The sequence below is a fragment of the Leptonychotes weddellii genome, chromosome 16 (assembly GCF_054177405.1).
Source record: "Leptonychotes weddellii isolate Sample4059 chromosome 16, ASM5417740v2, whole genome shotgun sequence".
NCBI lineage: Eukaryota > Metazoa > Chordata > Mammalia > Carnivora > Phocidae > Leptonychotes > Leptonychotes weddellii.
Window position 1 is genome coordinate 27,753,010 of NC_138384.1, and position 12,377 is coordinate 27,765,386.

At 40.3% G+C, this 12,377-nt stretch overlaps 1 protein-coding gene across 2 annotated transcripts in view; it reads right to left on the reverse strand.

Annotated features, from left to right (window-relative positions):
* Positions 1–9,989, reverse strand: part of RBL2 (RB transcriptional corepressor like 2) — a 50,453-nt gene extending 40,464 nt beyond the window's left edge. The window contains exons 1-4 of one of the 2 annotated variants that reach the window (XM_031027344.2): positions 9,639–9,989; positions 6,990–7,120; positions 4,492–4,692; positions 731–795 (exon numbers count right to left, since the gene is read on the reverse strand). In XM_031027344.2, the coding sequence (XP_030883204.2) occupies positions 731–795; positions 4,492–4,692; positions 6,990–7,120; positions 9,639–9,878 (637 nt within the window). In that variant the 5' untranslated portion in view covers positions 9,879–9,989. Of the gene's footprint in view, positions 1–730; positions 796–4,491; positions 4,693–6,989; positions 7,121–8,687; positions 9,127–9,638 lie in introns of those variants that run through there. The other variant, XM_031027345.2, reaches the window with a different exon arrangement.
* Positions 9,990–12,377: the final 2,388 nt, after the last annotated feature.

Below are 12,377 nucleotides of genomic sequence, written 5' to 3' on the forward strand. Positions count from 1 at the left end.
GTAAATAATTTGGGCTACTTGATCTAATAATGAGAATCTCTTACATTTATGAAATTCCTTCTAGCTCTATGATTCTTTGATTATAACTTTGTATTTTATTGGGTTTTCTTAATAGCAAAGGCATTCTATATAGTCTGTGTAATTAATGTAACTGTATTTTCTTTTCTTTTTGAGATTACTAAGAATCATATCTACGTAGAAATTTAGAGAGGACCCCCAAAAAAACAAAACAAAACATATTTCACTGAATACAGACCTTGGGTAAGTTACGGGAGATGAGAAGGGGGAGAAAATAAATTGTATCCAAAGGCATTTGAGCAAGTATATTTATCTGAACAAAATGCAAAAAGTAATCCGAACTACACAAACTGAGGATGAGCAGTCACACTAAGCGAAGTAAGACGTGGCTCATGAAAAATACAGCTCAAGATACCAGTACAGACCACTAATGTGTTTTCAGTCCATAACTCAGAAGAATAGCTTTCAGTGGAAAAGATGTTACGTAAGAACAAAATTAAAGGATTTTCCATTTAACGAAAGAAGTTTTGGACATTATAAAGAAATTCAAAAGACTTTTATGAAAAGGCAATACTTAAAAATGAATCTGAGACTAAAACCCTTAAGAAATTTTTCAGTGAGCATCTTTCCCTGATACACATTACAGGTTGACAAAAGTAGTATGTGAACATTTAAATAAGCTAACACCTAGATAAATATTGCTCTGTCTTACCTTTTGCGTATATAAAGAGCACCCAACAAAAATGGAAAACTTCGGACACGGTACAGGGCTGTCGCCTTTGGGGGAGGAAAAAAGTCATGAGATAACAGAAGCATTTGAAAAAGACATCAGAAATGACTATAAAGTAGGTGACACACCAAACCCGCGTTAAAGGGAGTAAGAGCAGATTCACTTCACAGAGAAAATGTGCAAGAAGTTCTGCTCCAACCAAATACTGGTCAGGACAAAGCCAAGGAAAGAGCTCATCCCAGAAAAAAGAAAATTCTGAAGAACTATAAAAGGTTCTCAAGGTCAAGACAGGTAAGGTAGAAAATGAGTAACAACAGTTCTTTCGATGACATCAGCAAGGCTAATGCTGCTTTCGGATCCGTGTATACAATCAGATTATTCTCTCATTTTTTCTTTCCTTTATCACAGCTGATGAACTGTAAACCCTCCCTCCCTAAAGACATTCCAGATTACATCAAGTCACAAAGGACTATTTAATGTAAATTCTGGGCTTCCTAGAATTCTTTATTCTTTATTCTTTATAGTTAAGATGATCCATTCTATTTTGCCAACGCTGTCTGCTGAAGGGAGTTTCAGAGCTGTTTTAAGCTCTTGGCTTTTCTACCAGAACCTCTGGTGATGTTTAGGTAAGACATCTGTGGTCTCCACACCCCAACAAGGAGCTCTGAGAAGAATCAGGACACTGGGGTTTAGTTCCCCCACTGTCCTTCGCAAGCCATACTTGCTCTCCATGTGCCTCAGTCTCTTCATCTGCTCAACGATTATTCTACTTGGGCATAGTTTTGTACTTAAGTCACCAGTCCATGGTGAGGATTAAATGTCAGTGCCCTGCTTTTTAAAAGTGGCCTCTCAGGGCGCCTGGGGGGCTCAGTCAGTTAAGCGTCTGACTCCTGATTTTGGCTCAGGTCATGATCTCAGGGTCGTGAGATCAAGCCCCTCATTGGGCTCCACACTCAGCGCAGAGTCTGCTTGAGATTCTCTCTCTCCCTCTGCTCCTCCCCATTTTCGTGCATGCTCTAAGATAAATAAATAAATAAAATGTTTAAAAAATTAAAAAAATACAAAATACAAGTGGCCTCCCTACCGCAGGCACATGAGAACTATTCAGTTTTAATGCCTACCTAGATGAAAGCCAAACTTTTTAGCTCAACACTCAAGCCACTCTAAAAACTGAATCTTTAACTTGAGAACCCTAGAACTTAACCTACTAGGCCAAACTGCCTCTTACTTTGCCACTTTGGCGTATTCTTACTTTATCCCATGCAATGAAGGCTCTATCTATACCTCCAAATTCACCCATCGAAATCCCACCAACCATTCCTTATTTCATGGAACCTTAGTGGACTGGCTCATGCACAGTGGTTTAATTTTGGCTCAGAAGTTGTACGTTTGTTATCTTTCGCATTTCTATATGCCTCCTCTCCACAACTATACTGTAAGCCCCCAAAAGACAGTGGCTATGGGTTTTGGGTTTTTTTTTTGTTTTTTTTTTAAAGATTTTATTTATTTATTCATGAGAGAGAGAGAGAGGCAGAGGGAGGAGCAGGCTCCCAAGGAGCAGAGAGCCCGATGCGGGACTCGATCCCAGGACCCTGAGATCATGACCTGAGCCGAAGGCAGACGCTTAATCATCTGAGCCACCCAGGCGCCCGGTATTTTTTTTTTTAAAGACTTGTGTCTTGGGGCACCTGGGTGGCTTAGTCGGTTAAGGATCCAACTCTTGATTTCAGCTCAGGTCATGATCTCAGAGTCATGGGACTGAGCCCCGTATCGGGCTCCGCACTGGGTGCTGAGCCTGCTTAAGATTCTCTCTCTCTCTCTCAAAAATAAATAAATAAATACTTGTGTCCTATATAATACCTAACAACATACTTCACACAGTAAGTTCTCAATAAATACCCAGTGACAAATATTCAAAGTATGTGTGAGATGTAGTACAGAGTCATGGTGAAGCATATGGGTTCTGCAAGCAGACCACTAATTTCAATAATAGCTCCACACTCACTGTGTGACCCTGACTAAATTACTTCACCTCTCAAGGGCGTATTTTCTCCACTTGTAACAGAAACCCCATATGGTTGTCATAAGGATTCACTGAAGTAATACAGGTTTAAACCTTAGAACAGTCCCCATAATAAATGCTCAGTAAATGGTATATGTTACTACTATTAACCAAAAGTACTAATAAATGTATACAGAGTGATCTAAATGTAAAATTTTTAAAATAAAGTTATCTTACAATTTTCTTAACTACAATTAGGTAGTATACATACACTACTAAATATCAAGGCAAGTGCAATCTAAAAATCATTTTCTACAACACTTCAAAGAAAGAAGATATTCTCTATCTTTCTGTAAATGACATCAGCCTCGCTCAGACTTAGAACAAAGCATCTATCCAAACTTTGGAAATAGTTCTCCAAAACTACAAGCAAACTAGAGCAGCTGCTTCCTCAGCAGTGGAGTCAACTATCTAAGAAAGTACACAGTTTCTTTTATTTTTTAAAAGCTGCTCACTTGGGGCGCCTGGGTGGCTGAGTCAGTTAAGCGTCTGCCTTCAGCTCAGGTCATGATCCCAGGTCCTGGGATCGAGCCCCATGTTGGGCTCCCTGCTCAGCAGGAAATCTGCTTCTCTCTCTCCCCCTCTGCCCCTGCTCCATTTCTTTCTCTCACTTGCTCACTCTCTCAAATAAATAAATAAAAATTAAAAAAAAAAAAGCTCCTCACTTACTGTAAACATCCTTCACAATTTGGGAAAAAATTTTATATTGAAAGAGGCAAAAAAAAAAAAAGAAAGAAAGAAAGAAAAGAGAGGCAGACATTATTCATTCAATTATAACTCCTTTTCCCTGACTTTTCTTGTCAACATTGTTCTAGTTCTAGTTTAAGAACAATTTCCATTTCTAGTTTGTGAAAAAGTGTTCATGATAAAGGTAGAGAATTTGCATCACATGATTGCCTTTATCTATCAAGAAAGATGGAAAACATTGAGCCAGAGTAAGTTTATAGATTTTGCAGAAATGATCAGAAAGCACAAATTCATAATCGTTTCAGGTCCCCTACTCTCCCGCATCCAGTTTCTCTACTCTTGATTGATCATAAACTTCAAAATACATACAGAAGCCAGTTCAGAGGGGATTATCTGTTACTAAGCTGGACATAAAAGTCAAATAATAGAAATAGTCAACATAGCCAATAACAGAAAATTAAGGAGTTAAATTCTATACCCAAGGTGGCCAATTGGCGAAAGATCTGACTTTTGCATTTTTGGGTGCTTAAATGAAAAGGGAAAGTTTACAGAAACAATAATTCCATGCATTTTACAATATGAAGGAAGCCAAATTCTTCATGGCTAACACGAAATGAGAAGCAAGAAATTATTATTAAAAGAGAGCTACTGGAAAGAAAGTGTATTTACGAAATCACATTTGTTTTTTTAAGACTAGCAAAATAGGGGTGTCTGGGTGGCTCAGTCAGTTAAGCAACCAAATCTTGATTTCTGCTCAGATCATGTCTCATGGGTTGTGAGACTGAGCCCCATGATGGCCTCCTCGCTGGGCTTGGAGCCTACCTAAGATTATCTCTGCCCTTCCCCCCACCTTGTGTGCATGCACTCTTTCTCTCCCAAAGAAACAAAACAAACTAACAAAATAAACTGAGGGACACAAACTGAGGGATCAGAACTGTAGCACAGATTAAAAAAAAAAAAAAAAAGTATATTCCTAACAAATATAAAAACATACCGCTGTTTTCTTCCTCTCTGTTGACGAGGCTGCTCCTCTTGAGGATATTTAAAAATGTCCTGAAAAATGGGTTCATATTTCTTAAAAATTACTGCTGAAACAGTGAAGTTTCTTTCTAATCTCTCAGTACGTTCTCTGAAATGTGGGGGTAGATTTGCCATGTCTTCCCACTTCTTCATCTTGTTAAAAAATTCAATTAAGCTGATATTAAAATAAAAAATGAGATATTTTCAAAATTAACACAAAGGTAGGGTACACAAATATAATTAAATCAAAAATTTAACTCATTAAATTATATTACTTTCAGACAGTGATAAAATCACAATTCATGCCTCTGACTAGCTTAATCTCTTACAGGTTGGTTTATTTCTCTGATTCTCCTAATCTATTTTTCTGAGATTACCAGAGGGTTTTACTTTTTTAATTATGAAAAATATAAAAATACAAAATAATTAGAGTAATGTAACCAACACTTAAGTACCCAACTGCCAGATTTAACAAACATTAACATATTGAATAAATTTTGCCATGTTTGCTTCAGGTTCTACAAAAACAGCCAAATTCCTATTTGTACTCCTCCCCAAACCCATGCCCCCCTCTGCCTCCCCAAAGATAACCACCATTCTAAAGTTAGTCTGAATCCGTGTTATAATACTTACTATTTAGCGTACCTACTATATACATCTATATGTATCCATAAACAGTAAGTAGTATCTTTTGTGTGTGTGGCTTTAAGATTTTACATAAATAGTATCATACTTTAAGGAGCATTCTGCAACTTGCTTTTTCATTCAATGTTTCTGAGATTAACATTGATACATGCAGATCTCTTTCATTTTAATTGTTAAAAATATTCCCTCATATGAACTACCATGACTTTTTGCATTCATTCCCCAACCAATGAAAATTGAGGTTTCTGATTTTACATTATGACAAAAAAATGCTGTAATCAACACATTCTTATACATGTATGTAAGAGCTTCTTTAGGGACACTAAGAAGTAGAATTGCTGAGTTAGAGACTGTGCATCTTCAAGTTTACTAGATATTGTCAAATTTCCCATTCAAGTGGCCATGCCAATTTATACTCTCACCAATGTACACCAGCAATACAGAGTTCCCGTTTCCCTACATAATGACCAAAGCTGGTTTTATCAGATTTCAAATTTCCCCAATCTGATGAGAATGACAGATATCTTGTTTTTAATTTGAACTTCCTTGGTTACTAGTGAAATTGAACATCTTTACATACATCTATTAGCTATGTGAGTTCTGACTTTTGGGAAACCACATTCTTTACCCCTTGTTTAGTAGCTGTTTGTCAATCATGCAACCATTTGTTAGTAGCTCTTTATATAATTCTGGATACTGATCTTTTGTCAGTTATATACATTGTAAATATCTTCTCCCGACATACTTTGTTTTTAACCCATTTTAGTTCATTATGGCAGAAAAGTAAATAATCTGAACTCAAAGGTAAAAATTTAAAGATAGAAACTGAGTTTCTGAAATGGAAATACAACTGAAGCCTAGGACTGTATTACTTGCATTAAAATGTTGGATAAGTTTGATTTACTACGGTTTATGATGATGATTCCATAATTTGACCTTTGCTTCTAAAGTTCCTCATCCGTCACTTAACTGGATTACTCTGCCTCCCCTTTTCTTCTCCGTAACGATTATACTTTTGCACCTTAAGTCCACTTCTGCAGGTTTACAGCTCAGGGGTTCAACTCTTTATGCACTGTCTCTTGCTCTTAGGCCTAAATATAACTCGGGATGGAGTTCAGGGTTAATAAATAGGCTACAGCTAAAATATTACATCCCTTGTTATTTTAATAGTAAGCAATTTTTTAAGCCATTAGGTACATAAATTTTGACTGTGGTATTCTCCCCCACAAACTGGCAAATATTCTTTTTCCACCAATCTTTAACAAGTCATAAAAGAAAATTCACCCAAAAGGCACAAATAATAAATGTAATCAATTCAATTACACAACAGATAGAAAAAGCAATTTTTGCCTCTTCTTTAAAACAGTATTTGACCCTTTCAATAATTGATTGTAACAGTGTTGCCTCTCCCCCCCAAACAGGAAATGGAGAAGTCTTTACACATTCCATATATTAAAATACAAATCCTGTGCATGTAGTTTTAAGTTTAATACCATATTTTATTTCCCTTTACAATTTAGAGTATATCCTAAAGTTTTCAATAGCCTTATTTAGAATTCTGCCAATACTGCACAATGGTAAGTCATAACCTTTAATAGTAAAACCTTCATACAAATGCCTAATACATTAAAATTTCAATACTTTTCACTAAAGAGTAAAATATAATAGATGCTTAGATGTGGTAAAGGAAAACCATGACCTAGTTTCTAAATTCAGCACTCTATAGGTACAAACGCCTGGGAAATGATGACAGAATTCTTACTATCAGTATGATTTTTGAGCTTTCATATTTGTCACATTCTACCTTTCAAACTCTGACATAGTTACCTCTGCTCTGAACATCGCAGGATTCTAGTTAAAGATACATAGTTTCCTTCAACTGTCCCTTTGCTTACAGTTGGCACAGATTTTCTGCAAGCCACATATAAGGCACATGCTAACCAGTGAAGATCATTTCCCTGTAAAATAAAAGAAAATTGAGTTTTAGCTAATGAGCTATGTAAACATTTCAATATAATAAACTTTTTAGATTAAATGGAAGGCGCTATTTTTATGTTGGTGGGAAACTGTATTCTCAATGATGGCTCTATCCCATGTGCTCCTTATACTTTGACATTGACATTTTCACACTGAGAGATAGGAATCTGTGTTCTGTTCCCTCATTTTCAACTGTCTCAACTAATAGCATAGGCAAAAATGATGCTATGTAACTTGCAAGATCATAAAGGGCAATAAAGATTCTACCTGGCTCACTCTCTCAGCATACGTGCCCTGGGTGTCCCAGTGTGGGACAAATTAACAGTCACAGAGACTCAATTTTCTTATCCGAGGGCTGTGAGAATGAAATGAGTTACAAGAATAAAGCACAGAAAATACAAGAAATGAAAAGATAACATTCTATAACCAATACTCTGTATTAAATACCATATGAGGGGCATCTGGGTGGCTCAGTCAGTCAAGTGTCCTTTGGCTCAGGTCATGATCTCAGGGTCCTGGAATTGAGCCCCACATCAAGCCCTGCATCAGGCTGCCTGCTCAGCAGGGAGTCTGCTTCTCCCTCTCCTCCCTGCTCCTTCTCTCTCTCTCTCTCGTTATCTCTGTTGCTATCTCTGTCTCTCTCAAATAAATAAAACCTTTTTAAAAATATCATATGAGTCTTATTTTCCATTGTACACTTCCATGAGACTGACATCCTATGTTATCTTACAGCATACCCGATTACAAACTCCACAAGGGCGGAGATTTTTAAGTTTTGTTCGCTGCTCTGTCCCCACCAACTACAAGAGTATCTGGCAAAGAAGAGGTGATAAAGAAATATTTGATAAATGAATATTCATTCATTCATTGGGTAAACCGAGCTAAGAATCTGAAATCCAAGTCTTTAAAAAACTGAGTCATCAAACATGTGTTTTCAAAAATAATTTACTAACCATCAATTGTTTGTCACTTGCTTATATAACACTGGACTTCAACAACTTAATCCCTATGAGTTGAAATACCTCAGCTGTATGGTGATAATACTTGTTCTATTCAATTTAAAAGATTATCGTGAGGACAAAATAAGAGCTTATTTGGAAACACTTACGCCCATCACCAAAGAACCACTGGAACCACTGACCACAGAACCACTGAGAAATAAACAGGAATGTGGCCTATTCGGCCACATCACCTAAGCATAGGAAGGAGCTCTGTAAACTCTCAAGCACCAGCACTGCCCATGACTGCCTTATGTGCAAGAAACTATACATTACCTTATTAAACCTTCAGAACAACGCTGATGTAGGTACAAATATCTCAAATTTACGTATCACAAAATTGAGTTTTGGAGTGGTTAAGTAAATTGTCCAAAGTCACCTAGGTCTGTCAAGTTCTAAAGCCACCATATTACTAGCCTTTCCCCCCACCCTGTAGATATAACTACAAGGAGAAGGAACTGAAATAAGATTCTATTAATGCAAGAATAAATAGTAACCTTAGTGAGTTACATGCAGGCAAAAACACCCTATTATTATAATTAAACAATACCTTGGTTAGGCCTTCCCATTCTATTTGCCCCGCTCTTTCCACAAACTGTAAAGCAACTTAAGAAAATCATATGGCCTCCCGTTTAATGCCACACACAAGCAAACAGCTGATAAACAATCCAGACTTCCGTGTCACTTCCCATTGGTCCACAAAGGGGAGGTGCCTACAGAGTTGAGCCTCACTGGCTAGAATGGCCATTTTTCTCATCTGCAAGCCCCGTCCGAAGAAAGGGACATAACATGCCTAAATCACAGCGGCTACAGAGTCCTGTGCAACGTCTGGGGTGACCAAAACGTCCTCAAGGTCGTCGCAGTCCGGACTTCCTAGGGACAAATGGGGGGCATTTATCCAAGTGCAGGTAGGCAGAAAGCCCGTTTCATTTGCCCTCAGGAAGATTCGCCTTAGTTTACACACAAACACAGCCCGAAACTTAACGACGCGCTTACTCTACGGATGCAGTGCCGGGACAAAGGCAATTTGGGTCAGCACGAAAAGAACTGAAGGAGCAGCCTAGCAACCGAGGCGCTAAAATCGGGCTAATCTCCGTGGGAGCACAGCCAAGTCCCCTCCCCTTCTCTTTACCGTCTCAACAACTGCACCTGTTCACTCTGCCAACAAGGTGGTTGTATTTTTGCAACGTGACCCCGGCACGACCTCAGCCTCGCGCTGCCACTTTAGGGCAAGAGGTGTTCCCCACTCGGAAGCCGACAGGGAGCAGCTGCGAGGCGGGGTTCACTTGCAGGGCCGCGAAGGGCTTTCCGAAAGCCAGGTCTCCAAGACCAAGGGGCCCAGGGAGCATTCCCACCGCTCTGCAGGCTGGGGACCGGAGACCCGGGGCCTGCCCGAGGGTCCCTGCAGGGCGCCCGACCCGGGGAGGGGAGGGGCCCCACTCCCGCGGCGGGGCGCGACGACTAGGCCCGGAAAGCCCCTCCTCTCCTCCCCCGAGCGCACCTCCAGCGTGTAGCTCTCGCTCATGTTGCGGTAGCTGTCCCAGGCCTCGGCCCGCGCCGCCTCGTCCATGTTTAGGCGGCTGCAGAGCTCGTCGAACCGCTGCTGGGTCTGAGGGGCCGGCGACCGCGCCGGCTGCGCGGCGTCCTCCGCCTCCCCGTCGTCTTCCTCCTCCTCATCCGAGGCTGCCGCCGCCGGAGGAGGAGGCGGGGGCGGCGGCGAATGGTCGCCTCCGGACGGCATAGCGCACCCCTGGGCGGCCGGTCCTCAGGTGAGCTGAGGGCCCGAGCCCGCAGCCATTCAAACCGCGGAGCGCCCGCCCGTCGGCCGTCCGCACGGCGACTGCGCCGCCACCAAGGAAGCTAGACCTCATATAGGCACCCGTAGTTCCGAGCATGGCCTGCTGGGAAATGTAGTCCGAGCCGGAGGCCCACGCGGGTCAAAAATCTTATTTTGAAAAAAATCAACCCACGTAGTGTTCCTTGGGCTAAAATAAAAGCGGCTTTGCTACGTTTTAAGTACGTCCCCGTGGTGGGACCATTCGGCAGCGCTGTATAGAAGAGAAAACACCCCAGAAACATTGACTTGTGATGGTTTCGTATCCAAGGTATCTCCAAAATTAATACTCATTATCTGAATGTCCTTATGTCTAAAATAAGAACAGTAGCAAACAAGGGACTGTTTGCCTAAGTTTGAATTTCAGCATCGCTCCTAATTTCTCGTTCTATGTTTTAATTTTATGTGAGCCTTTCAAATAAACATTGGATTTTTTTTTTTTTTTTAAAGCAGTAATTGTTGGGGCGCCTGGGTAGCTCAGTCGTTAAGCATCTGCCTTCCCCTGGGGTCATGATCCCGGGGTCCTGGGATCGAGCCCCGCATCGGGCTCCCTGCTCCACGGGGAAGCCTGCTTCTCCCTCTCCCACTCCCCCTGCTTGTGTTCCTGCTCTCACTATCTCTCTCTCTGTCAAACAAATAAATAAAATCTTAAAAAAAAAAAAAAAGCAGTAATTGTTTTATTTCCCAAAGGGCAAATTTACCTTCACTCAAAGTGATAGGTTTGTACTATCCTCAGTTGGCTTAACTTTATTCCTTTATTTTTATTTTGCTTTCTCTTTCAGAGTTGAATCACTTTAATAACAATCCTCTTTGATTTATAAGTGGGTAGAGTAGAAAACATTTTTGTGTTTGAGGAACCAGTAATGTATTGCTGATTGCCATGGGGTCACTTCCTTCTCTCTACAGTGACCCTTTGAACCCAGCCACCATACTGTGAGGAAACCCAGGTTACTTGGAGCAGCGTATTATCAATGGTAGACAAAGCTGGGCATTAGTTAAAGGGGTGAAAACAGATTTTATTCAGACACTACTGACCATAAGCGAAGGAGCTGAGCTCCATTCCAATCTGTGCAGAGGTGATAGGATGACTTAAAGGGAGAATGAAGGACTAGGGATGGGAGAGAGTGGCGCTCAACCAAAAAATTACAAAGGGGTGGCGAGTCTCAATGTGATCAAGCCAGCTGTAGCTACTAGCAGGCAATTTATTGAAGTTAGGATTCTATCTTCCCACAGAGACTAGGAGACAGGGGCCCTATATGGCTTTCAGATCATTGAGAAAGACACTTCAAATTGCAGAAGATACATACACATCTCAAAGGGACAGAGGGAGTCACCATTGGAAGCCGTTTTGGATAAATCAGGTGTTGGCTAGAACAAAAGGTAAATTCTGACAGCCTTGAGTTTTCTCAGACAGGCATTTTCATGCAGGGCTGCAGTCATCCTAGGGCACAGCCTTGTGCTGCTAGAAGCTGTGCTATGGTTTGGTCATCTCTTACTACAGAGGTTTGGAGGAGAGTTCTGCAGTTCTGACCATTTGCATAGGATCTGAGGCCCCTGACCCTCAGCCCCAGCCATACTGAATGAGCCAGTTTGGAAGCAGATCCTCCAGCCTTCCATCAAGCTGTTCCAGCTAATGCTGTACAGAGCAGAGATGAACCTTGCCACTGATCCCCGCCCAACTGCAGATTTGTGGGCAAAAGAAATGATTATTATTCTTTCAAGTCACAAAGTTTTAGGATGACTTGTTATGCAGCAGTAAATAATCAAACACTGGGGCGCCTGGGTAGCTTAGTCCGTTATGCATCTGACTCTTGATTTCGGCTCAGGTCTTGATCTCAGAGTCATAAGTTTGAGCCCTGAGTTGGGCTCCACACTGTGCATGGAGCCTACATAAAAAAAGAAAAGAAAGAAAAAGAAGAAATAATCAAACACCTATGGATAAGACATGCTATCTATCAACTGTTTTTATAGGAGCCTCAATTTTGCATGTGTAAAATCCTTACCCTGTTGTGATATGCTAGCCCAATAGAATGTCAAAGCCCATAAATGGCAGTCATCTAGAAAATAACTATATTTTTACATTGTATATATGACCTTAAAATACATGGCTTAACTATGAATCTTCGAATAAACTTTTATAAGACAAAAAAAAACCAACAACAACAAAACACAGTGGTCTTGAAACTTTTTGGTCATGTCCCCCTAAAAGAGCTACCTTCTAGCATATTTTAAAGTTGACATCTAAAACTTTTCATTAAAAGTTTAATCAGGTGTAATATCCAACATGCAACTATAAACCTTTTAAAACAAAACTGTTACTAACCTATAGCCAATGGACTCATAACAATTTGATACTCATTATCATCCATTTTAAAAATCCATGAACAAAACTTTGCTTTAACAGTT